This window comes from Oncorhynchus kisutch, linkage group LG11, assembly GCF_002021735.2.
Source record: "Oncorhynchus kisutch isolate 150728-3 linkage group LG11, Okis_V2, whole genome shotgun sequence".
NCBI classification, from domain to species: Eukaryota; Metazoa; Chordata; class Actinopteri; order Salmoniformes; family Salmonidae; genus Oncorhynchus; species Oncorhynchus kisutch.
In genome coordinates, this window is record NC_034184.2 from 3,274,169 (window position 1) to 3,302,010 (window position 27,842).

The following is a 27,842-nucleotide window of genomic DNA, read 5'->3' on the forward strand; positions in this document are numbered from 1 at the left end:
ATCCAGCGCCCCCCCTGCGCGCACAAGCACTGTTCATGAAACAAACTGTTCACACTCCTCATTGGTGAAGAGAATTTTGCAGGTTTAAAGCTAATTGTCTTGCAATTCTATACATTCTGCCATGTATTCATGTGATATGTGACAAAAAAAGTACAATTATCTATGGGAAATGTTATTGTTTTACAGCTGACACGGGCTACTTGATCTGGACACTTCTGACAAGTTACAAATAGCTCTCTAAGGTATGCAATGACTGACATGACAAGAGGAACTGAATTCTACTATTACAACTTTCAAGAGTAAGTTTAAAGCTGGACTGAGTTCCTTTTATATAAAAAATAACTAGAGAACGTCACCCAGTCAACACAGGAACACATTGGTTTGATAAGAAATCTGACTGAGGGAACAGTCCTGCCAGATGGGACAGTATACCACCTCGTGAGAGCACCAATATGACGTCATATGATGATAGCACATCTGCCTGACTAGATCACGGCTGGGTTCAGGACGCTGAAATAACCAAGATCTTATAATGATCAGTGGTTATAATATTTTCCTGTGACTGCAATAATACAAAAACATATTGGTCAGATAAACATGTTTTATTTACAATTAAATTAACAATTGTATTACAATAACAATCAGAAATACAGATTCTCTTTCTCTCCAAGTCAACAGAAATAAATAGACATACAAGCAAATGAATATGTACTTCCCAAATGGCACCTATCTAGTGAGTTACTTTTGACCAGGGTGAATAGGACTCTGGTCAAAAGTAGTGCACTCTATAGGGAATAGGGCTCTGGTCAAAGGTAGTGCACTCTATAGGGAATAGGGCTCTGGTCAAAAGTAGTGCACTCTATAGGGAATAGGGCTCTGGTCAAAAGTAGTGCACTCTATAGGGAATAGGGCTCTGGTCAAAAGTAGTGCACTCTATAGGGAATAGGGCTCTGGTCAAAGGTAGTGCACTCTATAGTGAATAGGACTCTGGTAAAAAGTAGTGCACTCTATAGGGAATAGGGCTCTGGTCAAAAGTAGTGCACTCTATAGGGAATAGGGCTCTGGTCAAAAGTAGTGCACTCTATAGGGAATAGGGCTCTGGTCAAAAGTAGTGCACTCTATAGGGAATAGGGCTCTGGTCAAAAGTAGTGCACTCTACAGGGAATAGGGTGCCATTTCAGAAGCAGCCCTGGAATGAAATGTTCAATCATAGTTCTGAAGACAAACCTTCCAAAAATAGGAACAAGGCAATAAATATTCAGTCACCTGGTGACTTAGGAAACAACAGGACTAACAGTCAGCCAAAAGCAGACTGTTCTGTGAAAATAAGACAAGTGGATACAGTCGTAGGCTACATGACAAGGAAAGAATGAGCATGAAGGCAGCCAGGGTCTGAGTAAGAAGAAGCATCTAATTCTGATTTTCTACAAGTTAGGAAAAGCTCCAAATACACTAGGTCTGATTCCCAAACGCATCCCTAGACCCTACTGCCTACACACGAGATCGGAGGGGAAAGATTGGAAAATCTAGGGGGTAGCGGTTGTTTCTGGACAGGTCCTAGGAAATAGTTGGAGTTGAGAACGAGTAAATGGACAACCCCCTAACCTTGTCCCTAGGCTGCAGAGGACAACATCATGAACCAATCAAACATAAACCCGCTAACCTTGTGCCTAGGCTGCAGAGGACAACATTGACCAATCCAACATAAACCCCTTGTGCCTATCCAAGGTCCAAAACGATATAACCGCCATCACTGTGCACTGTGCAGCCGTCTTTATCAACCCGGCCAAGGCTTTCGACTCTGTCAATCACCGCATTCTTATTGGCAGACTCAATAGCCTTGGTTTCTCAAATGACTGCCTCGCCTGGTACATCAACTACTTCTCAGACAGAGTTCAGTGTGTCAAATCGGAGGGCCTGTTGTCCGGACCTCTGGCAGTCTCTATGGGGGTGCCCACAGGGTTCAATTCTTCTTCCCCCCGGAGCGTGAGTCACTTCATGAAAACAGAAAAGCAGTGAGATTTTTGTCAGTGGGCTCTTTCAGAAAACAATTTGGAGGACGGTGAGGTCGGCTGTGGATCGATGTGGGATAAATGTCTGGAGGTAGTACAACAGTAGAGAAGACAATGAGGATCTTTTTTTTTCAGGTAGAACTCTAGTCTCTCTCTCTATCACTCTCTCTACCTCAAAACCTCCAACATATCAGCAACAAAGCTAACACTCAACTCCAGCCAGCGTCAGAGAAACAACAACAAATGCCGCATTATGGGAACACGAAGAAACAGACCTCATGATCGTCACTTGTGAGGCCATCATTGACAAGCATCTCTTAGAGGTTTACATTAGCCACTAAAGGAGGTTCTAAAAAGTGCCTATTCACTAGAAAAAGGGGTCACAGGGTGGAAGGTGATGGTACATAGGGGTACCCTGACGTAAAAATGTCAAACACAGGAGCCTCTGCAGGTTACTTACAGTCAGGGCCCAGTGCTGATTTAGGATCAGATCTCCCCTGTCCATGTAAGGGGGATACCTAATCAGTTGTACAACTGAATGTATTCAACTGAAATGTGTCTTTTGCATTTAACCAAACCCCTCAATCAGAGAGGTGCGGGGGGCTGCCATAGCTTTTTACCTTGTCAGCTTAGGGATTCGATCCAGCAACCTTTCGGTTACGGGCCCAACACTCTAACCACTAGGCTACCTGCTGCCTCTCTAATCTTATTCATTATAATCTTAAAGGCAAAACTGATCCTAGATCAGCACTCATACTCTGAAACGCTTTGTGAATATGGGCCCTGGGCTCCACAATGTCTGTTGATCCCAATTCATTCCCTGCCAAACTTTACGTCCCTCTTGGTCCTGAGTTGGTCTTCACTAGTTAACACTGCCACGAAGTCATAATTGTGAAATGGTGCTGTGGCTGTGTTAACTAGTGACAAACCTCTAAGCAACCCTTCGATGTTGGCAGATCTGTAAGGTGTAAGCTCCTCCTCTACACAGCATACTTCCAATACCCTTTAGATCAGAAAACTTCTGGGGCCAAGAGGGAGGGAATGAATTGGGACGGGCTGTGGCTGTCACTCACCACTTCTCGTTTCCGTAGGTGTCAACATAGGGATATGGTTCACCGACTACTTTTCAGATAGAGTTCAGTGTGTCCAATCGGAGGGCTTGTTGTCCGGACCTCTGGCAGTCTCTATGGGTTGCCACACAGTTCAATTCTCATGCCGACTCTTTTCTCTGTATATATCAATGATGTCGCTCTTGCTGCTGGTGATTCCCTGATCCCCCTCTACGCAGACGGCACCATTTTGTATACATCTGGCCCTTCTTTGGACACTGTTAACAAATTAACTTCAATGCCATACAACACTCCTTCCATGGCCTCCAACTGCTCTTAAATGCTAGTAAAACTAAATGCTCTTCAACCGATCGCTGCCGCACCTGCCCACCCGTCCAGAATCACTACTCTGGACAGTTCTGACTTTAGAATATGTGGACATCTACAAATACCTAGGTGTCTGGTTAGACTGTAAACTCTCCTTCCAGACTCACATTAAGCATCTCCAATCCAAAATATAGAACCGGCTTCCTATTTCGCAACAAAGCCTCCTTCACTCGTGCTGCCAAACATACCCTCGTAAAACTGATTATCCTACTGATCCTTGCCTTCGGTGATGTCCTTTACAAGATAGCCTCCAACACTCTACTCAGCAAATTGGATGCAGTCTATCACAGTGCCATCCATATACTACCCACCACTGCGACCTGTATGCTCTCGTTGGCTGGCCCTCACTACATATTCGTCGTCAAACGCACTGGCTCCAGGTCATCTATAAGTCTTCGCTAGGTAAAGCCCCACCTTCTCAGCTCACTGGTAACCATATACTGGGGTGAAAACAGACTCTCTATTTGCACATCATCATCTGCACAGCTATCACTCCAGTGTTAATGCTAAATTGTAATGATTTCACCTCTATGGCCTATTTATTGCCTTAACTCCCTAATCTTACTACATTTGCATACACAGTGTTGTTTTTGTCACACTGCTTTACTTTATCATCTTGGCCAGATCGCAGTTGTAAATGAGAACTTGTTCAACTGGCCTACCTGGATAAATAAAGATTGGGATTGTTGGTCCACATGAAACTAACACCCCTACATTTGTGCCGTCTCATACACCATAACATGCATATGAAGACTTCAACAGACACCATCTAACTGGCACCAGTACCAGAACCTTTTCATAAATGGCGGACAACAAATGTGTACTTTGAAAGTGTTCAACTATTACAAAACATAGGGATTGGGATAGCTATGTTGGAGTCATACCAACATCCCCTTTTCAATGGCAAAACAAATGCATGAATTAACCAGAGACTGTCATTTCTAATAGTTTCTCCTTTAAAATGAGTTTAGGAAAAGACAGCAAATCAGGGATCAAATTAAAACACACAATAACAATATCCCCATAAATTAACCAAGAGAGTAAACTAGAGGCTTCAGCACATATACCCCCCAAAAATATTTAACTAGGCAAGTCAGTTAAGAACAAATTGTTTACAATGACAGCCTACCCCGGCCAAACCCTAACCCGGAGGACGCTGGGCCAATTGATTGTGCGCCGCCCTATGGGACTCCCAATCACAGACGGTTGTGATACAGCCTGGAATCGAACCAGGGTCTGTAGTGACACCTCTAGCACTGAGATGCAGTGCCTTAGACTGCTGTGCAACTCGGGAGCAAGGTGGAAGTACACTTAAACAAGAACTAACAAGGACCAATATTAGTCCCAAATGGCACCCTATCCTCTGTTTAGTGTACTACTTTATACCAGGGCCCATAGGGCTCTGGTCAAAAGTAGTGCACTATATAGGGAATAGGATACCATTTAGGGCACAAACAATGTTTTAAAAAAGGGGGAGGGTACCAGAAAAAAATTATGTTTTGTCACATACACCTGATAGGTGCAGTGAAATGATTTGTTTTACATGGTCAGCCATAGTAGTACGGAGCTCCTGGGTTCTAGAATTGCCATGGTGCCTTGGCAGAGAACTCATGTACATATGTAATCATATTTAATATTTTGTACCAAGTTTGACATTTTTCAATAGCTAAATGAGTGCAGATCAAGTCTTGATATCATGAATTTGAGTCATGCCCATAAATTGTAGTGGTGTAAAGTACTTAAGTAAAAATACTTTAAAGTATTGCTTAAGTCGTTTTTTTGGGTTATCTGTACTTTACTATTTATATTTCTGACAACTTTTACTCCACTACATTCTTAAAGAACCCTACTGCCTCTGATCTGGCAGACTCACTAAACGCACATGCTTCATTTGTAAATTAAGTGTTAGAGTGTGCCCCTGGCTATTTGTATATTAAAATAAAATGGTGCCATCTGATTTGCTTAATATAAGGAATTTGACATGATTTACACTTTTGATACTTAAGTATATGTTAGCAATTACATTTAATGTTGATACTTGAGGAAAAGTATTTAGTTCTAAATATACTTATGTAGTATTTTACTGGATTTTTACTTGAGTCATTTTCTATTAAGGTATCTTTACTTTTACACAAGTATGATAATTGGGTATTTTTTCTACCACTAGGAAATGTATGAAAATCAGCATTGTCAACAAGCTAGGTAATACTAGCTAGCCGGTGTGTTTTCATTTGAATTACACCGATGACTCAGGGTTGCTTTTCACCAACGGTGATCCAAGAGGCAGTGGGACAGCTTTTCATTACTTTGGAGGATACTTCTGAAGTGATGACTGTACTCTGTGGGGATCTCAAAGCTCATCACAGTCCCAATACAGAGGATCTGCAGACGGCGGAGACGACCCTGATGACATAGAGCTGCCGGCCTACCTGCCTGCCCTTGGACATGCTGACCAGACCACCACCGCTGCTGACCATCTAGCTATGAGCTTCCAGATCCTCTCATGAGAGCAGCTGTCCATCTGGAGGTTTCAGGAAACACTCAGACTTGACCCATCTACTGTTGTAGCCTATATCTCTAAATACATGCTTGTTGGTTATTTTGCTTAACAAGCACTTTGAGATTCTGTCTAATGAAAAGCACTATAGAAGCTGAATAAAATATTATTCATTATAACTTCTCAATGCCATGGGCCTCAACTAAAGTACTGCCTCTACTAACCAACCTCAGGGGTGCATCAGTGATGTGAAACTTTCTGAACATCAATAGCAGATAGAACGGAATTGTGTCGGCTCTAGCATTATTCTTCTGACAGACAATCAGATCTATCTGGACAGACCCAAGCCCTGTGATCCTACACTTACAGCAACACTTCTGTTTAGTACTGCGTAACTCACACTAAACAAATGAATCCTGTGTCCCAGCCTAGACAACACAATGCAGACAACTCTCCCCCACACAACACATCACATTATACTTTGGTTAGGAAGCAATAAAGCTTCACTCAGTGAGATATAATAAACACTATATATACACACACACACACACCTCTGAATTATCATCCATCAAAATATCACATTGGTCCTATATTACGTAATGTATCCAATTGGTGTAGAAATAATACACCAGCTTGTTCCCCTCTCCAAGATACAGTATAAAGTCAAGTTATCACAAAAACTGTCCCAAATGGCATCCTATTCCCTATACACATTATAGTCATTTAGCAGATGCTCTTATCCAGAGCAACTTACGGAAGTGAGTGCATACATCTTCATACTTTATCGTACTGGACGCCCAGTGGGAATCGAACCCACAACCCTGGCGTTGCAATCGCCATGGTGTACCAACTGAGCCACACGGGTCCATAGTTCCCTACTTTTGACCATTACCCCATAATGACGAAGTGAAAAGAGGATTTCAGAAATGTTTGAAAATGTATGAAACAAACAGAAATACCTCATTTACATAAGTATTCTGACCCTTTGCTATCAGACTTGAAATTGATCATCCTTGAGATGTTTCTACAACTTGGAGTCCACCTGTGGTAGATTCAATTGATTGGACATGATTTAGAAAGGCACACCCTAGTCTATATAAGGTCCCACAGTTGACAGTGCAAGTCAGAGCAAAAACCAAGCCATGTTGTCGAAGGAATTGTCCTTAGGGGTTGATACAGGATTGTGCCAAGGCACAGATCTGGGGAAAGGGTACCAAAAAATGTCTGCAGCATTGAAAGTCCCCAAATACACAGCCCTCCATCATTCTTAAATGGAATAACTTCCTAGAGCAATCAAGGGAGAAGGACCTTGGTCAGAGAGGTGTCCAAGTACCCGATGGTGACTCACACAGCTCCAGAGTTCCTCTGTGGCGATGGGAGAACCTTCCAGAAGAATAACCATTTCTACAGCACTCCACCAATCAGGCCTTTAGGGTAGTGGCCAGACAGAAGCCACTCCTCAGTAAAAAGTACATAACAGCCCTCTTGGAGTTTCCCAAAAGGTACCTAAAGGACTCTCAGACCATGAGAAACAAGATTCTCTGGTCTGATGAAACCAAGATTGAACTTGTTAGCCTGAATGTCAAGCGTCACATCTGGAGGAAACCTGGCACCATCCCCTACGGTGAAGCATGGTGGTGGCAGCATCATGCTGTGGGGATGTTTTTCAGCGGTAGGGAGTTGGAGACTAGACAGGATCGACGGAAAGATGAACAGAGCAAAGTACAGAGAGATCCTTGATGAAAACCTGCTCCAGATCGCTCAGGACTTCAGACTGGGGCAAAGGTTCACCTTTAACAGGACAACGACCCTAAGCACACAACCAAGACAATGCAGGAGTGGCTTCAGGACAAGTCTCTGAATGTCCTTGAGGGACCCAGCCAGAGCATGGACTTGAACACGATCGAACATCAATTGAGACCGTAAAAAAAAAAAAAAAATGTACAGCGACACTCCTCTTCCAACCTGACAAGAGCTCGAGAGGATCTGCAGAGAAGAATGGGAGAAACTCACTAAATACAGGAGTGGCAGGCTTATAGTGTCAAACCCAAGAAGACTCGAGGCTGTAATCTCTGCCAAAAATGCTTGAACAAAGTTCTGAGTAAAGGGTCTGAATTCTTATGGAAATGTGATATTTCAGTTCTTTTATTTTGCAAAACATTCTAAAAACCTATTTTCATTCAGTCATTATGGGTTATTGAGTGTAGTTTGATGAGGGAAAAAAACAAACATTTAATCCATTTTAGAATAAGGCTGTAACGTAACAAAATGTGAAAAAAAGTAAAGGAGTCTGAATACTTTCCGAAGGCACTGAATAGGGAATAGGGTGCACTTTGGGACACGCTCAATTGTTATGTCTTGGTTTGTGGAGAGGGTGAGAGGGCTAAACACATTAGGGCACACCGCAGCAAAAATGTTTTGCAACGGAAAACTATAACCAGCATTTCTTCTTGGACAAGTTCAGGTAGTACCTCCTGTTTAAATCAGTTTTCTTCCATTTGATACCCAATGAATAGGACCCTGCTGATCGCCAAGTCAGAGGTGTTAAGCCCCAGTAGTGTTGTAGACAGAGGTCTGACTCTCAGCCTAAAACAGGCCTAGGACGGGAGAGGTGTCGCGCTCCTGGTGATCTGTCTCTTCCATGCCATGCAGGAGGAACCAATCTCAGAAGGAAGAGATGCTCTGCATCCATCGTGGGTAGTAGGAAGATTTCCCCATGTTACTCCATCTTGGACATTTCATATTTTGTAGTCATGATTTCCTAGGTAAAGAATACAGTGGAAAATATATATATATCTCTCTCGAATACCTTCGTGGCTGTACATATAAAATTGCCTACTGGGAATTTAATAACATTATAGGAAATGCACAGTGAAATAAACCATATATACTGAGTTACAAAACATTAGGGGAAACCCAGTCAGTTGTACAACTGAATGCATTCAACTGAAATGTATCTTCTGCATTTAACCCAACCCCTCAATCAGAGAGGTGCGGGAGGCTGTCATAATCAACATCCACGGCGCCCGGGAAACAGTGGATTGACTGCCTTGCTCAGGGGCAGAACAACAGAGTTTTACCATGTCAGCTAGGGGATTCGATCCAGCAACCTTTCAGTTAGTGGCCCAACACTCTAACCACTAGGCTACCTACCGCCCTTATTAGGAAAGCCTTCCTAATATTTAGTTGCCTCCTCCTTTTGCCCTCAGAAAAGCCTCAATTCGCCGAGGGCATGGACTCTACAAGGTGTCTCAAGCGTTCTACATGGATGCTGGCCCATGCTGACTCCAATGCTTCCCACAGTTGGCTGGATATCCTTTGGGTGTTGGACCATTCTTGAAACACACAGGAAACTTGAGCGTGAAAACCCCAGCAGCATTGCAGTTCTTGACACACCGGTGAGCCTGACACCTACTGTTCAAAGGCACTTAAAATCTGTCTGCCTTGCCCATTCACCCTCTGAATGGCACACATACACAATATATCTCAATTTTCCCAAGGCTTAAAAATCCTTCTTTAACCAATCTCCAACCATTCATCTACACTGACTGAAGTGGATTTAACAAGTGACATCAATAAGGGATCATATCTTTCACCTGATAGCACATGCCATGGAAAGAGCAGGTGTCCTTAATATTTTGTATCCTCAGTATATTTTGCCATTGACAGAAATGACCCCATGTTAAAAATATACACACCTCATCTGAATCAAGAAGGACAGGCAACGCTCTACAATGGAGGAAAATAAGGAGAAAACATTTGTTTTTATGAAACCACCACCTAATAATGGTGACCACATTAAACCAGGAATTCCCAAACTCGGTCCTAGGGACCCCAAGTGGTGCAGGTTTTGGTTTTTACCCTAACACTACACAGCTGATTCAAATGATCAAAGCCTGATGTTTAGTTGGTTATTTTAATCATCTGTGTAGTGCTAGGGTAAAAATGTGCACCCTTTGGGGTCCCGAGGACAGAGTTTGGAAAACGCTGCTATAAACACACCTGCTATTTTGGTGTTGATAGAAATATTGATTGATAAGTGATGCTTACACGTCTGTTAGAGAGGTAGGAATGTTCTCTTCCACCCACTTCAAGTCTTCATCCTGGACAGGTGGGTAAGAGTGAAAATAAAAGAGAACTACTCAACGCTGCCCTCTGTTGTTTGAACTCGGATGTCATTCACTAGACTAAAAATACTGAACAAAAACATAAAACGCAACAATGTTCCTGAGTTACAGGTCATATAAGGAAATCAGTCAATTTAAATAAATTCATTAGGCCCTAATCAATGGATTTTCACATGCCTGGGAGGGCATAAGCCCATCCAATTGGGAGCCAGGCCTAACCACTGGGGAATATGGCACAGCCAATCAGAATGAGTTTTTCCCCCACAAAAGAGCTTTATTACAGACAGAAATACTCCTCAGTTTATCAGCTGTCCGGGTGGTTTGTCCCAGTCGATGCCGCAGGTGAAAAAGCTGGATTTGGAGGCCCTGGGCTGGTGTGGTTACACGTGGTCTGCGGTTGTGAGGCCGGATGGACATACTACCAAATTCTCTAAAATTACATTGGACGCAGTTTATGGTAGAGAAATTAACATGTAATTCTCTGCCAATAGCTCTGGTGGTCATTCCTGCAGTCAGCATACCAATTGCACGCTTCCTCAAAACTTGAGACATCTGTGCCATTGCGTTGTGACAAAACTGCACATTTTAGTGGCCTTTTATTGTCCCCAGCACAAGGTGCACCTGTGTAATGATGCTGTTTAATCAGCTTCTTGATATGCCTAACCTGTCAGGTGGATGTATTATCTTGGCAAAGGAGAAATGCTCACAAACAGGGATGTAAACAAATTTGTGCACAAAATTTGAGAAGCTTTTTGTGCTTTTATTTCATCTCATGAAACCAGCACTTTACATGTTGCATTTATATTTGTGTTCACTATATACAGTAGATGGTCATTTGTTCTTGAAGGTAATTTTTGTGCTTGAATTGCATCACAGGTCAGAGCAAACATTTGAGTGTCAGTTACCTGAAAGTGAAACTTTATTGACTGACAGAAAAGGTTGGCTTGTTGGTATGCTGTATTTATATGTGGAGATATTGTGTTCATATTGATTGGATAATTGGAAATGGACTTAATTCCCAGAGGAAACAAATCAAGTTGTATTAATTGAATTGAAGGTTTGATACTAACCGGGTTAGATCCTGAAGGCTTGGCTGAGCCGTTCGTCTCACTCTTAAAGTTGGAGGCTCTCAGCTTTATGCCATCAGCTGTGTGTGTTTAGAGAAACACGGAGAGAAAGATCAAGGCTCAAACACATTATCACTAAAGAAGTTAAACAAAAACAGAAGTACATGTACAATACCTAAATTAGCTGACACCAGGAACTCCTCAATCTCCTCATCGTCAGAGTCATCCATCAGTGGAGTGAACGCATATCTGAGGAGAGTGGTAAGGTGAGGCACTTTCTCCCTGACTGACTGTTGGTTGTTTGATATGTCAACATATTGCCATTGATAAATCTACAGCACACTCAACAAGGTGTGGGATGCAGGATGTAGACAATGGTCTCCACACACTTAGATCAAAGCACATTTCACTAATATAATAGGCAGGTCAATCATCAACGCTGGTTGGTAGCTGACCGCAAGGCACTAGAGGGTAGTGCGTACAGCCCAGTACATCTCTAGGGCCAAGCTTCCTGCCATCCAGGACCTGTCAACCAGGCGGTGTCAGAGGAAGGCCCTAAAAATGGTCAATGGTCCAGCCACCCTAGTCAGAATGTTTTCTCTACTACCGCAAGGCAAGCGGTACCGGAGTGCCAAGTCTAGGTCCAAAAGGCTTCTCAACAGCTTCTACCCCCAATCCATAAGACTCCTGAACAACTAATGAAATGGCTACCCCCAATAAAATTTGATTTGGCGTTCTCCAATACAACACTGTCCACATATAGGAGGACACACACACATTTGATATTACTATCCTAGTGGGGACCTCAAAAGTACTTCCATTCCAAATCCTATTTTCTCTGACCCTGAAAATAGACTTTGCCCTTTTTTTTTTACTATCCTTGTGGGGAATTCTGCCCCTGAACAGGCAGTTAACCCACTGTTCTTAGGCCGTCATTGAAAATAAGAATTTATTCTTAACCGACTTGCCTAGTTAAATAAAGGTTTAATAAAAAGGTACCCACGAGGATAGCCACACACACCATGTAACCTCACCTTTGGTTGTTAGCAGAGGGTCTCCATAAGAACATGATAACCAGCAGTATGATGGAGAACAGGAACCTCCAGAAGGCATCATCAACCCACAGCTCCACCCAGTCCTGTTATATGGAATAATACAAACAATGTCATCCATGATACTTGAGCTGATACTTGAGCTGGCATTTTTTACAATACGTTGATTCAATGCTGTTGATTCAATGTCTTAATTATGTGAAAATTATGTTTTCATCAAATGTAATGATATTTGGATGAAACCAGTATCAGTTCAAAGAAAGGTGACCCAAGTATGAAAAATGACTGTAGCTGGTACACTGATAAAGTTGATCATAAAGTTACTGGTCCCCTCAAGCTGTGTCAAGTCCCTGGATTCAGGAGGCAGGCAATACATAGGATTTACTTGTGGCTTTATGCAACGTCATATAAAACCGGCATCACATGCATCTACACCTTGCTTTGTTTATAAACCAGTGGGTTGTGGGTTCGATTCCCACGGGGGACCAGTATGGGGGGAAAGTATGAAAATGTATGCACTCACTACTGTAAGTGGCTCTGGATAAGAGAGTCTGCTAAATGACAAATGTCAATGTAAATCTCAAGCAGAATTACTTGTAACCTTTCATCTGTGGTGCGACTGATAGTTACAGCTGGTCAAGCTACAGCTCGCATCGAGGCAAATAACACTGAAACATGAATATGAGAGCACCAGCTGTTCCGGATGACTGTGTGATCACGCTCTACGCAGCCGATGTGAGTAAGACCTTTATACAGGTCAACATTCACAAGGTCGCAGGGCCAGAAGGATTACCAGGACGTGTACTGCGAGCATGCGCTGACAAGTGTCTTCACTGACATTTTAAACATCTCTGAGTCTGTAATACCAACATGTTTCAAGCAGACCACCATAGTTCCTGTGCCAAAGAACACTAAGGTAACCTAACCTGCCTTAATGACTACCGACCCATAGCACTCACATCTGTAGCCATGAAGTGCTTCGAAAGGCCGGTCATGGCTCACAACACCACTATCCCAGAAACCCTAGACCCACTCTAATTTGCATACCGCCCCAATGGATTCACAGATGATGCAATCTCTACTGCACTCTAAACTGCACTTTCCTACCTGGACAAAAGTAACACCTAAGTGAGAATGCTATTTATTGACAACAGCTCAGCATTGAACACCATAGTACCCTCAAAGCTCATCACTAAGCTAAGGACCCTGGGACTAAACACCTCCCTCTGGAACTGGATCCTAGACTTCCTGACGGGCCGCCCCCAGGTGGTAAAGGTAGTAACAACACATCTGTCATGCTGGTCCTCAACACAGGGGCCCCTCAGGGGTGCGTGCTCAGTCCCCTCCTGTACTCCCTGTTCACTCATGACTGCACGACCAGGCGCGAGTCCAACACCATCATTCATTTTGCAGATTTTGAGGTGTTTCAGGCGGCATTTCTGTGTTACTGCTACGAGAACAAACTATTTGATCTGGAGCAACGATCAGCTCAAACATGAACGGCTTCAGTAGTTTTACTGGCTCCCTTAACTAACGTTATTTCATCCTCTGTTATAAACTCTTTCTCAGACTCTCAGACTTGGTAAATTCAGCCATTTTTGGGAGTTCCAAAATGTTCTCTCCTGCTAGTGACACAACAATGCCAATACTCCAATACTCCAAGGTGGCATAGCAGTTCAGACGTCTTTTGTCCTCGTCTTGTCGTGTCCTGTATATATATTTACAACTTTTTCACATACATTTTATTTTTATTTTCCATCAACTCATCTTCAAAACACTCTCCTGCAACCCGCCTCACCAATGTATATTTATAAAAAAGTATTATTTACCTCAGATCTGTAATCCTCCAAGAAGCTAGCCAGAAACTCCAAGAAGCTAGCCTGAAACTAGCCAGAAGCTAATCCAGAAGCTAGTTCAGAAGCTAGTTAGCTCCTTTACTGGCAAATCGTTAGTATTCAGCTAACCACGGTTTGTGGTCATCAGCTATCCTTTAGCTCGAAAATCTATCGCCAGTTCTGTACGGCGCAGCGCGGCTCGGAACGGAACATACCGGACCAATTTTTCTCTCCATGTCCCTGGATTTCGACTGCTCTCTGGACATTCATACCCGGATCTCACAGCTAGCTAGCTGCTATCCGTGTGACTATCGGCCTTCGTCGATTCCGGAGCAAACATCAATTATTCCGGAGCTAGCAAGCTCCGTCAATCACTCCTGAGTTCCATCAATCACACCTGGGCTGCAGTCACCTATCCGGACCCGTTTTACTGCTTTCGCGGAGCCCCACCGGGCCTTCACAACTGGACTGCCGACGTTATCTACCCGAAGGAGTTATTCGGCTGGCTCCTCCGTCGCGACGTTACCTGAACGCCCATCTGCGGCCTGCTAACCGTTAGCTGTCTTACCGGCTGCTATCTGAATAGACAATCTGACATTTTTTTTTATATATATATTTTTTTATTTTTTATTATTATTATTATGTTTTCTTCTTGGGCCTCTATAACTATATCTATTGTTTTTATTTTTGTTGTTGTTGTGTGATTTGGATTAATCCCCTCTACCACACGGAACCCCACTAATCTACTGACGGAACGCAAGAGGTAGCTAACAACAGACCTCCATCCTATGCTAGCTTGCTACCGATGCCCTGGCTAGCTGTCTAAATCACCAACCAACCTCTCCACTCACCGGACCCTTTTGATCACTCGACTAAGCATGCCTCTCCTTAATGTCAATATGTCTTGTCCATTTCTGTTCTGGTTAGTGTTTATTGGCTTATTTCACTGTAGAGCCTCTAGTCCTGCTCACTATACCTTATCCAACCTATTAGTTCCACCACCCACACATGCAATGACATCTCCTGGTTTCAACGATGTTTCTAGAGACAATATCTCTCTCTTCATCACTCAATACCTAGGTTTACCTCCACTGTATTCACATCCTACCATACATTTGTCTGTACATTATACCTTGATGCTATTTTATCGCCCCCAGAAACCTCCTTTTACTCTATGTTCCAGACGTTCTAGACGACCAATTCTCATAGCTTTTAGCCGTACCCTTATTCTACTCCTCCTATGTTCCTCTGGCGATGTAGAGGTGAATCCAGGCCCTGCAGTGCCTAGCTCCACTCCTATTCCCCAGGCGCTCTCTTTTGACGACTTCTGTAACCGTAATAGCCTTGGTTTCATGCATGTTAACATTAGAAGCCTCCTCCCTAAGTTTGTTCTATTCACTGCTTTAGCACACTCTGCCAACCCGGATGTTCTAGCTGTGTCTGAATCCTGGCTTAGGAAGACCACCAAAAACTCAGACATTTTAATTCCAAACTACAACATTTTCAGACAAGATAGAACTGCCAAAGGGGGCGGTGTTGCAATCTACTGCAAAGATAGCCTGCAGAGTTCTGTCCTACTATCCAGGTCTGTACCCAAACAATTTGAACTTCTACTTTTAAAAATCCACCTCTCTAAAAACAAGTCTCTCACCGTTGCCGCCTGCTATAGACCACCCTCTGCCCCCAGCTGTGCTCTGGACACCATATGTGAACTGATTGCCCCCCATCTATCTTCAGAGTTCGTGCTGCTAGGTGACCTAAACTGGAACATGCTTAACACCCCAGCCATCCTACAATCTAAACTTGATGCCCTCAATCTCACACAAATTATCAATGAACCTACCAGGTACCTCCCCAAAACCTTAAACACGGGCACCCTCATAGATATCATCCTAACCAACTTCCCCTCTAAATACACCTCTGCTGTCTTCAACCAAGATCTCAGCGATCACTGCCTCATTGCCTGCATCCGTAATGGGTCAGCGGTCAAACGACCGCCACTCATCACTGTAAAACGCTCCCTGAAACACTTCTGCGAGCAGGCCTTTCTAATCGACCTGGCCGGGGTATCCTGGAAGGATATTGATCTCATCCCGTCAGTAGAGGATGCCTGGATATTTTTTAAAAATGCCTTCCTAACCATCCTAAATAAACATGCCCCATTCAAGAAATTTAGAACCAGGAACAGATATAGCCCTTGGTTCTCCCCAGACCTGACTGCCCTTAACCAACACAAAAACATCCTATGGCGTTCTGCATTAGCATCGAACAGCCCCCGTGATATGCAGCTGTTCAGGGAAGCTAGAAATCATTATACACAGGCAGTTAGAAAAGCCAAGGCTAGCTTTTTCAAGCAGAAATTTGCTTCCTGCAACACTAACTCAAAAAAGTTCTGGGACACTGTAAAGTCCATGGAGAATAAGAACACCTCCTCCCAGCTGCCCACTGCACTGAAGATAGGAAACACTGTCACCACTGATAAATCCACCATAATTGAGAATTTCAATAAGCATTTTTCTACGGCTGGCCATGCTTTCCACCTGGCTACTCCTACCCCGGACAACAGCACTGCACCCCCAACAGCAACTCGCCCAAGCCTTCCCCATTTCTCCTTCTCCCAAATCCATTCAGCTGATGTTCTGAAAGAGCTGCAAAATCTGGACCCCTACAAATCAGCTGGGCTAGACAATCTGGACCCTTTCTTTCTAAAATTATCTGCCGAAATTGTTGCCACCCCTATTACTAGCCTGTTCAACCTCTCTTTCGTGTCGTCTGAGATTCCCAAAGATTGGAAAGCAGCTGCGGTCATCCCCCTCTTCAAAGGGGGGGACACTCTTGACCCAAACTGCTACAGACCTATATCTATCCTACCGTGCCTTTCTAAGGTCTTCGAAAGCCAAGTCAACAAACAGATTACCGACCATTTCGAATCTCACCATACCTTCTCTGCTATGCAATCTGGTTTCAGAGCTGGTCATGGGTGCACCTCAGCCACGCTCAAGGTCCTAAACGATATCTTAACCGCCATCGATAAGAAACATTACTGTGCAGCCGTATTCATTGATCTGGCCAAGGCTTTCGACTCTGTCAATCACCATATCCTCATCGGCAGACTCGACAGCCTTGGTTTCTCAAATGATTGCCTCGCCTGGTTCACCAACTACTTCTCTGATAGAGTTCAGTGTGTCAAATCGGAGGGTCTGCTGTCCGGACCTCTGGCAGTCTCTATGGGGGTGCCACAGGGTTCAATTCTTGGACCGACTCTCTTCTCTGTATACATCAATGAGGTCGCTCTTGCTGCTGGTGAGTCCCTGATCCACCTCTACGCAGACGATACCATTCTGTATACTTCCGGCCCTTCTCTGGACACTGTGTTAACAACCCTCCAGGCAAGCTTCAATGCCATACAACTCTCCTTCCGTGGCCTCCAATTGCTCTTGAATGCAAGTAAAACTAAATGCATGCTCTTCAACCGATCGCTGCCTGCACCTACCCGCCTGTCCAACATCACTACTCTGGACGGCTCTGACTTAGAATACGTGGACAACTACAAATACTTAGGTGTCTGGTTAGATTGTAAACTCTCCTTCCAGACCCATATCAAACATCTCCAATCCAAAGTTAAATCTAGAATTGGCTTCCTATTTCGCAACAAAGCATCCTTCACTCATGCTGCCAAACATACCCTTGTAAAACTGACCATCCTACCAATCCTCGACTTTGGCGATGTCATTTACAAAATAGCCTCCAATACCCTACTCAACAAATTGGATGCAGTCTATCACAGTGCAATCCGTTTTATCACCAAAGCCCCATATACTACCCACCATTGCGACCTGTACACTCTCGTTGGCTGGCCCTCGCTTCATACTCGTCGCCAAACCCACTGGCTCCATGTCATCTACAAGACCCTGCTAGGTAAAGTCCCCCCTTATCTCAGCTCGCTGGTCACCATAGCATCTCCCACCTGTAGCACACGCTCCAGCAGGTATATCTCTCTAGTCACCCCCAAAACCAATTCTTTCTTTGGCCGCCTCTCCTTCCAGTTCTCTGCTGCCAATGACTGGAACGAACTACAAAAATCTCTGAAACTGGAAACACTTATCTCCCTCACTAGCTTTAAGCACCAACTGTCAGAGCAGCTCACAGATTACTGCACCTGTACATAGCCCACCTATAATTTAGCCCAAACAACTACCTCTTTCCCAACTGTATTTAATTTTAATTTATTTATTTATTTTGCTCCTTTGCACCCCATTATTTTTTTTATTTCTACTTTGCACATTCTTCCATTGCAAAACTACCATTCCAGTATTTTACTTGCTATATTGTATTTACTTTGCCATCTTGGCCTTTTTTGCCTTTACCTCCCTTCTCACCTCATTTGCTCACATTGTATATAGACTTGTTTATACTGCATTATTGACTGTATGTTTGTTTTTACTCCATGTGTAACTCTGTGTCGTTTTATCTGTCGAACTGCTTTGCTTTATCTTGGCCAGGTCGCAATTGTAAATGAGAACTTGTTCTCAACTTGCCTACCTGGTTAAATAAAGGTAAAATAAAATAAATAAATAAATAAATAAATAAAGATGACACAACAGTGGTAGGCCTGATCACAGACAACGACAATACAGCCTTTAAGGAGGTGGTCAAAGACCTGGCCGTGGGGTGCCAGGACAACAACCTCTCCATCAACGTAATCAAAACAAAGGAGATGATTGTGGACTACAGGAAAGAGGACCGAGCACATCCCCAATCTCATCGACAGTGCTGTAGTAGAACAGGTTGAGCGCTTCAAGTTCCTTGATGTCCACATCATCAAAGATGGTCCAAGCACACCAAGACAGTCGAAGATGGCACGACAAAACCTATTCCCCCTCAGGAGACTGAAAAGATTTGGCATGGTTCCTCAGAGCCACCATTGAGAGCATCCTGACTGGTTGCATAACTGCCTGGTACAGCAACTGCTCAGCAGTTGAATGCTGAGCTGCAAGGCACCAAAGGGTAGTGCAAATGGCCCAGTACATCACTGGGGCCAAGCTTCCTACCATCCAGGACCTCTATACCAGGTGGTGTCAGAGGAAGGCCCTAAATATTGTCAAAAACTCCGGCTACCCTAGTCATAGACTGTGCTCTCTGCTACCGCATGGCAAGCGGTACCGGAGCACCAAGTCTAGGTCCAAGAAGCTTCTAAACAGCTTCTACCCCCAAGCCATAAGACTCCTGAACATCTAATCAAATGGCTACCCGGACTATTTGCATTGTCTGGAACCTTAAAAAAATGCACAGAGCAGTCAAACTTAATATCACACAACTGGACAATTTGCTGCCATTACAAGAAGACATACTCACAGATTGACAGTCGGCTAGTCTGAATTTTTTCGTCGTCCACACCATGAAAATGATTGAAGCTGAAGGTGGGGGAAAAAAATACAACCAAAACTGCATCAGACCATTTCCATTCAATTGTGAGACTAATTCTGAATGAAGTATGAAGTAGGCTACATACATATACTGCTTTATAACGTTGTTCATAATGCCTTATACAGTAGTAATGTGTTATGATACTCATAAACTATAAAAACACGAAAATTGTCTTCCTGGCTGTACTCACCTATAATGGCAAAGTGTGTTTGTGAAATGTCTGTAGAGAGACAGCTTCACTGGGTTTCTCCTCAGCTTCAGTGTCTTTATAGTGTGAGCCAGGCTCACAAATATGTTAGGGGGCAGTCAAGGAAACAGCAGCTGGGCTTCACAGTATGTAACTAACAGACCTTTTTATTTTACCTTTATTTAACTAGGCAAATCAGTTAAGAACAAGTTCTTATTTTCAATGACGGGATAGGAACAGTGGGTTAACTGCCTGTTCAGGGGCAGAACGACAGATTTGTACCTTGTCAGCTCGGAGGTTTGAATCATGGAAGAACCTAGCAAAAATCAGCAGGGATGATAACATGCAAGGTGTACAGATGATGCCCCGGGCAGGGATAGGGGCCAAGGGCTCGGCCCAGACTACTAGATCTCTACTATCAGACCTCCAGGTTAGCTAGCTGTGCTATAGCGTGCAAGAATAGATTATTTGCCCTCATGCAGAGACCCTTTGGATTGGCACAGGGAGGGACGGTGTAGCCCTGGGTAGGGACCATGGATTGGGGGGGGGCTCCAGTGGACAGAGTAGCCCAAGGCTCAGGCTGAGGACCAGAGAAGCCCCGGTAGGGATAAGGGGGCCCCCAGGGGACAGAGTAGCCTCAAACAGGGCTATCAGCACACCAAAGGATATCCACCAGCAGAGAGAAGAGTCAAGCAGAGCCAGAGGAATGTTGGCCAACAGAGCCAGGTCAGAGTCTTTTGCCTGAGAGGAAGAAAGAAGAAAGGGATTGAGAGAGACAGGATGGACAGACAGGTGGGAATAATGGGGGGAAGAAAGAGAGAAGACAGAAGGTGAAAGTGATGGAGTGAGTGGGGGAGAGAAAAATAACAGCAGTAACCAAAGAAAATTACCCAGTGAAACATGATTTAATATACAATATAAGTTTACAATCCAAACTGTACAAGATACATTATAACCCCAGCATCATGACTTTCAGTGAGAATCATTAGTATGCAACACAATAAGGTGTCATTCTGTAACACTGATAGACAAGTGATACAGCCAAGTAGGCCATTAAGTTATGATAGACCACTAGAGGTGCATTATGGGGTAAATATTCTAAATAAGGAAGGATATGAACCAGATGATACAGAAGTCCATCAATGCTAGAACAATGGATGTGATGAGGGCGGGGCCATTGTCACGAACCTTTAGTGAATGCATACAGACGTATTGAACATAATTACCATAACCCACACATTAGAAAAACAGCACGCCATCGAGAAATGAAGGTTCACATTCAAAATGCAAGCTCACTGGAGGTAAGCAAGCTCAGGAATACGCCTTACCCCAGTGATCCTAAGCACACCTTCGATGGCAGCAAAGGCAAAGTACATCACACCTAGTCCCACCACTCTGTGCATCACTGTACCCAGTCGAGGTCTGATGGGAAACGCACACAACGCAGGAAAAATGACTAAATACATACAGCACGATAACGTCACTGGGGTCACCTATCAAAGGACAGGGAGTAAGAGTGTCTGACGACCTTTATTTTCTCAACTTACTTGACTATACCATATCCCAGACTGACGATAATGACCAGCAGCCGTGCCAGGGTTCTCTTCAGGGCAGAGATGAGCTCAGCAAAGATCAACAGGCCTGGAGCTAAAAACAAAATCCACATTGGAATTAATTCTCTCTCACACGAGACAGAAAAACTCTTGCTCAGAATAATAACACTCCCCAAACCTCCCCCTTGGCCCCAAGCCTGCGATGTTTGAAAATCTGTAAGGTAGAATTAATATGGTGGACTCTCCACCACTATACTGCTGATACCTATCCAGACCCTTCAGATCTGCCAACATTGAAAGGTTAGGGCCAAGGAGGGAATTGGGACCAGATCAATGTGATCCGTTCCACCATGCTACTATACAGAGGATCTTAGTACTTTCTTTAAACCAGTCAGACAACAGAGTTAGGTGTAACTGTAGTGTAGACTTACAAGCTGCCCCGACACCGTTGGTATTCTCGTACTCAGCACAGAACACAGCCTTCTCCACCATGCCCAGAAAGATGACTCCAGCTATCCAGAACTGGATCCGCAGTAAGTCCTTCCAGTAGCAGGCAGCCCACAGGAACCAGAGTAACGCATACAGGATGTACACTGTACACATCACCATGTAGAACTGAGACAGAGACAAAGGGTGAGAGAAAAATATTGGTTCTTCCAGTAGCAGGCTGAAGACATAAACCAGAGTAACACGCACACCGTACAGGATGTACACATCACCATGTAGAACTGAGATGCGTGTTAAAACAAAATAACAGACAAGGTATTTTTCTGAACAAACCACAAGGTCCTGTACGGTTCAGTTAGTAGAGCATGGCACAAGCAACGGCAGGATTGTGTGCTTGAAAGCTTTGGATGAAAGTCAGCTAATATATTATTACATGAAGACAACACAAAACAGGCGTCTGATATCTATGACAATGATTAACCCTACAATGTATATGTGGCTAGGGACAAGCACTGGAAATTAGCGTGAGCTAAAATGTCATGGTGCAATGCATCCCACTGTTGTTTATTCAATGTGTCACTGACTATGTTTAATTGTATGTATACTCACGATCATGAGAGGCCATTCCGTGATGGAGATGTAGCCGTGAGTTCCTTTCATTACGACGTTGACTGGAAATATAAAGACTCAATCAGCTATCCATAACACAATAATTAGGGTTACAATAAACTTCCTGTGGCGTTCTGCACTAGAGTCGAATAGTCCCAGCGATTTGCAACTTTTCAGGGACGTCAGAAACCAATACACGCAGTCAGTTAGGAACACAAAGGCTAACTTTTCAAACAGAAATTTGCATCCTGTAGCTCTAAATCCCAAAAGTTTTGGGACACCAAAGTCAATGGAGAATAACAGCACCTCCTCCCAGCTACCCACTGCACTGAGGCTAGGAAACACTGTCACCACTGATAAATCCACGATAATTTCAATAAGCATTTCTCTACGGCTGGCCATGCCTTCCTAATGGCTACCCCGACCCTGGCCAACAGCTCCGCACCCCCCGCAGCTACTTGCTCAAGCCTCCCCAGCTTCTCCTTCACCCAAATCCAGATGGCAGATGTTCTGAAAGAGCTGCAAAACCTGGACCCGTACAAATCAGCTGGACTAGACAATCTAGACCCTCTTTCTAAAATTATCCGCCGCCAATGTTGCAACCCCTATTACCAGTCTATTCAACCTCTCGTATCGTCCGAGATCCCTAAAGGTTGGAAAGCTGCCGCGGTCATCCCCTTCTTCAAAGGGCTGACACTCTAGACCCAAACTGTTACAGACCTATATCCATCCTGCCCTGCCTTTCTAAAGTCTTCGAAAGCCAAGTTAATAAACAGATCACTGACCATTTCAAATCCCACGTACCTTCTTCGCTGTGCAATACGGTTTCCGAGCTGGTCACAGGTGCACCTCAGCCACGCTCAAGGTACTAAACGATATCATAACCGCCATCGATAAAAAAGACAGCACTGTGCAGCCATCTTCATCTACCTGGCCAAGGCATTCAACTCTGTCAATCACTGCATTCTTATTGGCAGACTCAATAGCCTTGGTTTCTCAAATGACTGCCTCACCAACTACTTCTCAGAGTTCAGTGTGTCAAATCGGAGGACCTGCTGTCCAGACCTCTGGCAGTCTCTATGGGGGTACCCCAGGGTTCAATTCTCGGGCCAACTCTTTTCTCTGTACATATCAACGATGTCGCTCTTGCTGCGGGTGATTCCCTGATCCACCTCTACGCAGACGACACCATTCTGTATACATCTGGCCCTTCTTTGGACACTTAAACCTCCAAAACAAGCTTTAAATGCATTATTTTCAACCGATCGCTGCGCCCGCCCGACATCACTACTCTGGACGGTTCTGACTTAGAATATGTGGATAACTACAAATACCTAAGTGTCTGGCTAGACTGTAAACTCTCCTTACAGCCTCATATTAAACATCTTCAATCCAAAATTTAATCTGGAACGGGCTTCCTATTTCACAACAAAGCCTCCCTCACTCACACCGCCATACATACCCTCGTAAAACTGACTATTCTACCGATCCTTGACTTCGGCGATGTCATTTACAAATAAGCCTCCAACACTCTACTCAGCAAACTGGATGCAGTCAGTCACAGTTTCATATACCACCCACCACTGCGGCCTGTATGCTCTCGTCGGCTGGCCCTCGCTACATATTCATCGCCAGACCCCCTGGCTCCAGGTCATCTGTAAGTCTTTGCTAGGTAAAGCTCCGCCTTATCTCAGCTCACTGGTCACGATAACACCCACACGTAGCACGCGCTCCAGCAGGTATATCTCACTGGTCATCCCCAAAGCCAACACCTCCTTTGGCCCCCTTTTCTTCCAGTTCTTTTCTGCCAATGACTGGAACGAATTGCAAAAAAAGTACAAATTTAATATAAAAATGTAAATCGCTGAAGTTGGAGACTTTTATCTCCCTCACTAACTTAAACATCAGCTATCTGGGCAGCTAACCGATAACTGCAGCTGTACACAGCCCATCTAGCCCATCCAATCTACCTACCTACTCCATCTCCATATTGTTTTAATTGACTTTTTTTGCACACCAGTATTTCTACTTGCACATCATCTGCCACTCCTGTGTTAATTTGCTAAATTGTAATTACTTTGCTACTATGACCCATTTATTACCTTACCTCCTCACGCCATTTGCACACACTGTATATAGACTTTTTCCTATTGTGTTATTGACTATGTTTGTTCATTCCATGTGTAACTCTGTGCTGTTGTTTGTGTCGCACTGCTTTGCTTTATCTTGGCCAGGTCGCAGTTGTAAATGAGAACTTGTTCTCAACTGGCCTACCTGGTCAAATAAAGGTGAAATAATATTTAAAAAATATAACATGGAGCAATGTGATCAAAATGGTCAATGTCCTTTATATCATTTTAATTAGTATTTAGGCTGCCTAAAGAAACTTAATTTTCTTCTTGATAAGCCTCACAAGCAAGTTTAACATTCCAAGTATTCAATAACTGGGTCATGTTCATTAGGGTAGATCACCGTAAAAATGTTGCAGAGTCCAGCTAGTACCTTCCCGTTACAGTCAATTCTCTTGTTAGTTCTGGTGGTCCCTCCCTGTTTCAGTCTGCATTCTTCCGTCTGGTGAACACAACCCAGTTGAAGTGAAATTGGGGTTAATGCAGTGAACCCACCTGTTAGATTCCAGTTGGCTTCCTGTTTGTTAGACTTAATCACCACCACCAGCAGATAGGGGCCGTCCTTCCACGTGGTGGCGATGACGTCATGTTTAAGCGACACACTGCCGTTCTTCAGACCGCCGACTTTGTCGTACTCCTCCATCGTCCACTTCGTGTAGTTTTCATCTGAGCCCTGGGTAGGATTGAACCAACATTTGTTTTGAAAGGGGGTTATATGCATTATGCAATGAAGAACGAAGGAAGTAATGAGAATGTGAAAAGTGATAGTCTGGTTCCAGATCTCTTTGTGCATGCTGTATATGGACAACTCCAACGGTCATTGACAACAACCTTAGCAACTTGCAATGTAGCCGAAAGTAAGTGTGTGTGTAAAACTTTTTTTATATGCATCATCATAGTGAAACATCATGACCTCATCGTAGCATCTCACCGGTGCTGCTCCTTCCATGGGAGGGACAACTGGCCGTGGTTCTGCCTTGGCTTTCTGAAACAAACAAAGTTGTCATACAGTAAGTCAAATGCAAAGTTCCAAAACAAATTATTCTTCCCTATATATCCTTTTCAAACTATTGAGGCGACCCGAATATTTCGTTTTCACACTTTCCCTTTCAGCACAGTTTCAGCTACTATGGAAAAGGAGTAACCAGGCCAGCTCAGGAGTGTGAAAAGCACTGTAATGTAATGGAACTCATGTATGTAACCTATAAGCCCTTACATTTAGCATTGGGAAGTATCGCAGGTCATTGTTGCAGCTCAAGGGTTTGTGCTTGTGCTCAATGCATTCCCCTTGTCCTAGAGGGTTAGGATCCATACTCTGTCCTCGACTCAGTGGCGTCCTCTCATACATTTCCTTTAAAGTAATGATTTATATTCATATTCAATGTTTCACATCTATTTAATACATAAAATATTCAACCATATTTATTAGTAGTTGAATGTAGGGAGACATACATTTCCTATGAGGAATGACGGGATTTAAAAATAACTCTTACAGTTAGTATAGTCAACTGGTAATTCACACCAACTGTCAAAATGTGGCACTACCATAGGAATTCTAAACAAATGAGTCATTACGAAAATTTTCTGGGTATTGATAATGAAATATGACTACGGCAAACTCACTTTCTGCTCCACACCCATATATGTCAGCCTATAGACATTAAATAGCCTATAACTTTGTACTAGTCACTTACTGTAATTACTACCTGTACTTTACTTACTTCAATATTATTGAACTCATTGTGGCAGGGATAGTATTTCAAGTACCATTGAATGGTAAAAGTCATCTCCTCTGGACAACCAAAGGACACAACTAAAAGAGAAACAATAAATTGGTGTAAAGAGAAACAATAAATTGGTGTTACAGAGGTAGTTCTTTGGGTGTTTTCATATCCCTTCTGTGATCCAGATCCTGGGAGTGCTTGGTAGTCTGTCTGAAACAAATCCTGGACCTGCTAATCTTACCTTTCAATTTGATATCAGTGTCTTTATACATGGATTTCCTCAAAAGTAATGGTCTTGAGGTCTGAGAAGAAGAGGAAACAGTGTTTACATTAGATAAACTGAGTGATAGGCCTACACTAGAGTCAGGTCTGATTAATGCCAGCACTGGAACAAAACACAGGCACTGGTATGGTGACCTAGGTCTCCATCCTCTCAGAGTAACAGTGATGATTTAAGATCAGATCACAATGAATGAGATTAAAAGGACAGGGGACCTGATCCTAGATCAGCACTGATTCCTACTCAGACACTTTATATGGGCCCTGGTGACCATTATTGGGAGTCCCTAGGCAGGCAATGGCAGCTCTCACATTACTCTGCAACAGGATATGGTGGTGGACAGACATCTGACCAGCTCCATGGAAAATTGGGGCTACGTCCCAATTAGCCTACCTATCCTTCCTCCTAAAGTGTGCACTGGTACACACGATGTTTGTCTTACCCCTTCAATTCATTGGACATTGTAACGTTAGCTCTATAGTTACTATAGCAATAGACTTCTGGCATAGTCTAGTTAGCTACATGTTCTAATCTGGACATTAGCTAGCTAAATTGTTTTTAGACTTCTTATATCGGGGCTAAATTGCAGGCAATGATCTAGCCCAGTACAGGACAGTGGTCTCTCTGATATTTGTTTACATACCGCCTACGTTGTATGTTACGTTAGGTAGCTGCCTAACCTAGCTCGGCTATGTTTGGGCAATACATTAAGAAAACATTTGGGGTAACGTTATAACTATAGTCTAAACTAAAACAGCTTGCCTAATTGTCCGAGGTAGCATGGTATTTCATTCAAAGAATATTCCCAAACCAACTAACGTTAGCTAACTAGTAAGCTCACTCACCAGATAGCTAACGTTAGCTAACGGTGTATAGACAGTACAATGGCTTGTGCAAATCGATAGCCTGAATATGTTCAGGAAAATGCATTATCAATCAATACTGTTAATGTTCATTTTAATGAACAGAAAATCTGGCTCGCTAGATTGCTAGGACGGATGAATCGCATTGCTGTTCTTGCTAGTTAACTCGAAACCTAACTTTAGCTTGACAACTAGATAAATTGAATATTTTAATACTCACATTGACAACTGTAATACTCCATTGTCCCGGTTCTGGTGCTGCCATGACCCCGCTATTTACATCGCCCAATAAAATGATCCCTGTCAAAAGAAGGAGCCAGGGTTTGACTGAGCTAGCCTTGCTGTTCCACGTCCTCACCCGTACAGAAGCAGCCATGTTTTCAGTAGCTCCAGTGTTGCGTGGCTGGCTGGCCAACTCACCTGAGTGGAAAATGTCACACACCTGGGTATCTTTGAGTTGACGTTTTGGCATTAGATGCATTACACCATACACCATGTAAAGCAGTGCCAGTTACCATATACTTTATAAAAACGATAGCAACTTGAAATCTGTTATTCATTTACCTTTCAATGATCATCATCATCATATTGTGTGTG

At 43.5% G+C, this 27,842-nt stretch overlaps 1 protein-coding gene across 1 annotated transcript; it reads right to left on the reverse strand.

Annotated features, from left to right (window-relative positions):
• Positions 1–587: 587 nt before the first annotated feature.
• Positions 588–27,646, reverse strand: LOC109899174 (transmembrane protein 87A-like). The gene is given in 20 exon segments (XM_020494231.2): positions 588–8,706; positions 9,644–9,674; positions 9,996–10,048; positions 11,143–11,219; positions 11,315–11,388; positions 12,174–12,277; positions 19,382–19,440; positions 19,644–19,657; positions 19,659–19,747; positions 20,310–20,381; positions 20,969–21,062; positions 21,188–21,287; positions 21,625–21,808; positions 22,250–22,311; positions 24,874–25,051; positions 25,310–25,363; positions 25,595–25,729; positions 26,100–26,191; positions 26,344–26,404; positions 27,466–27,646. Coding segments are annotated over 20 exon segments (1,731 nt in total). The 5' UTR covers positions 27,622–27,646; the 3' UTR covers positions 588–8,664.
• Positions 27,647–27,842: the final 196 nt, after the last annotated feature.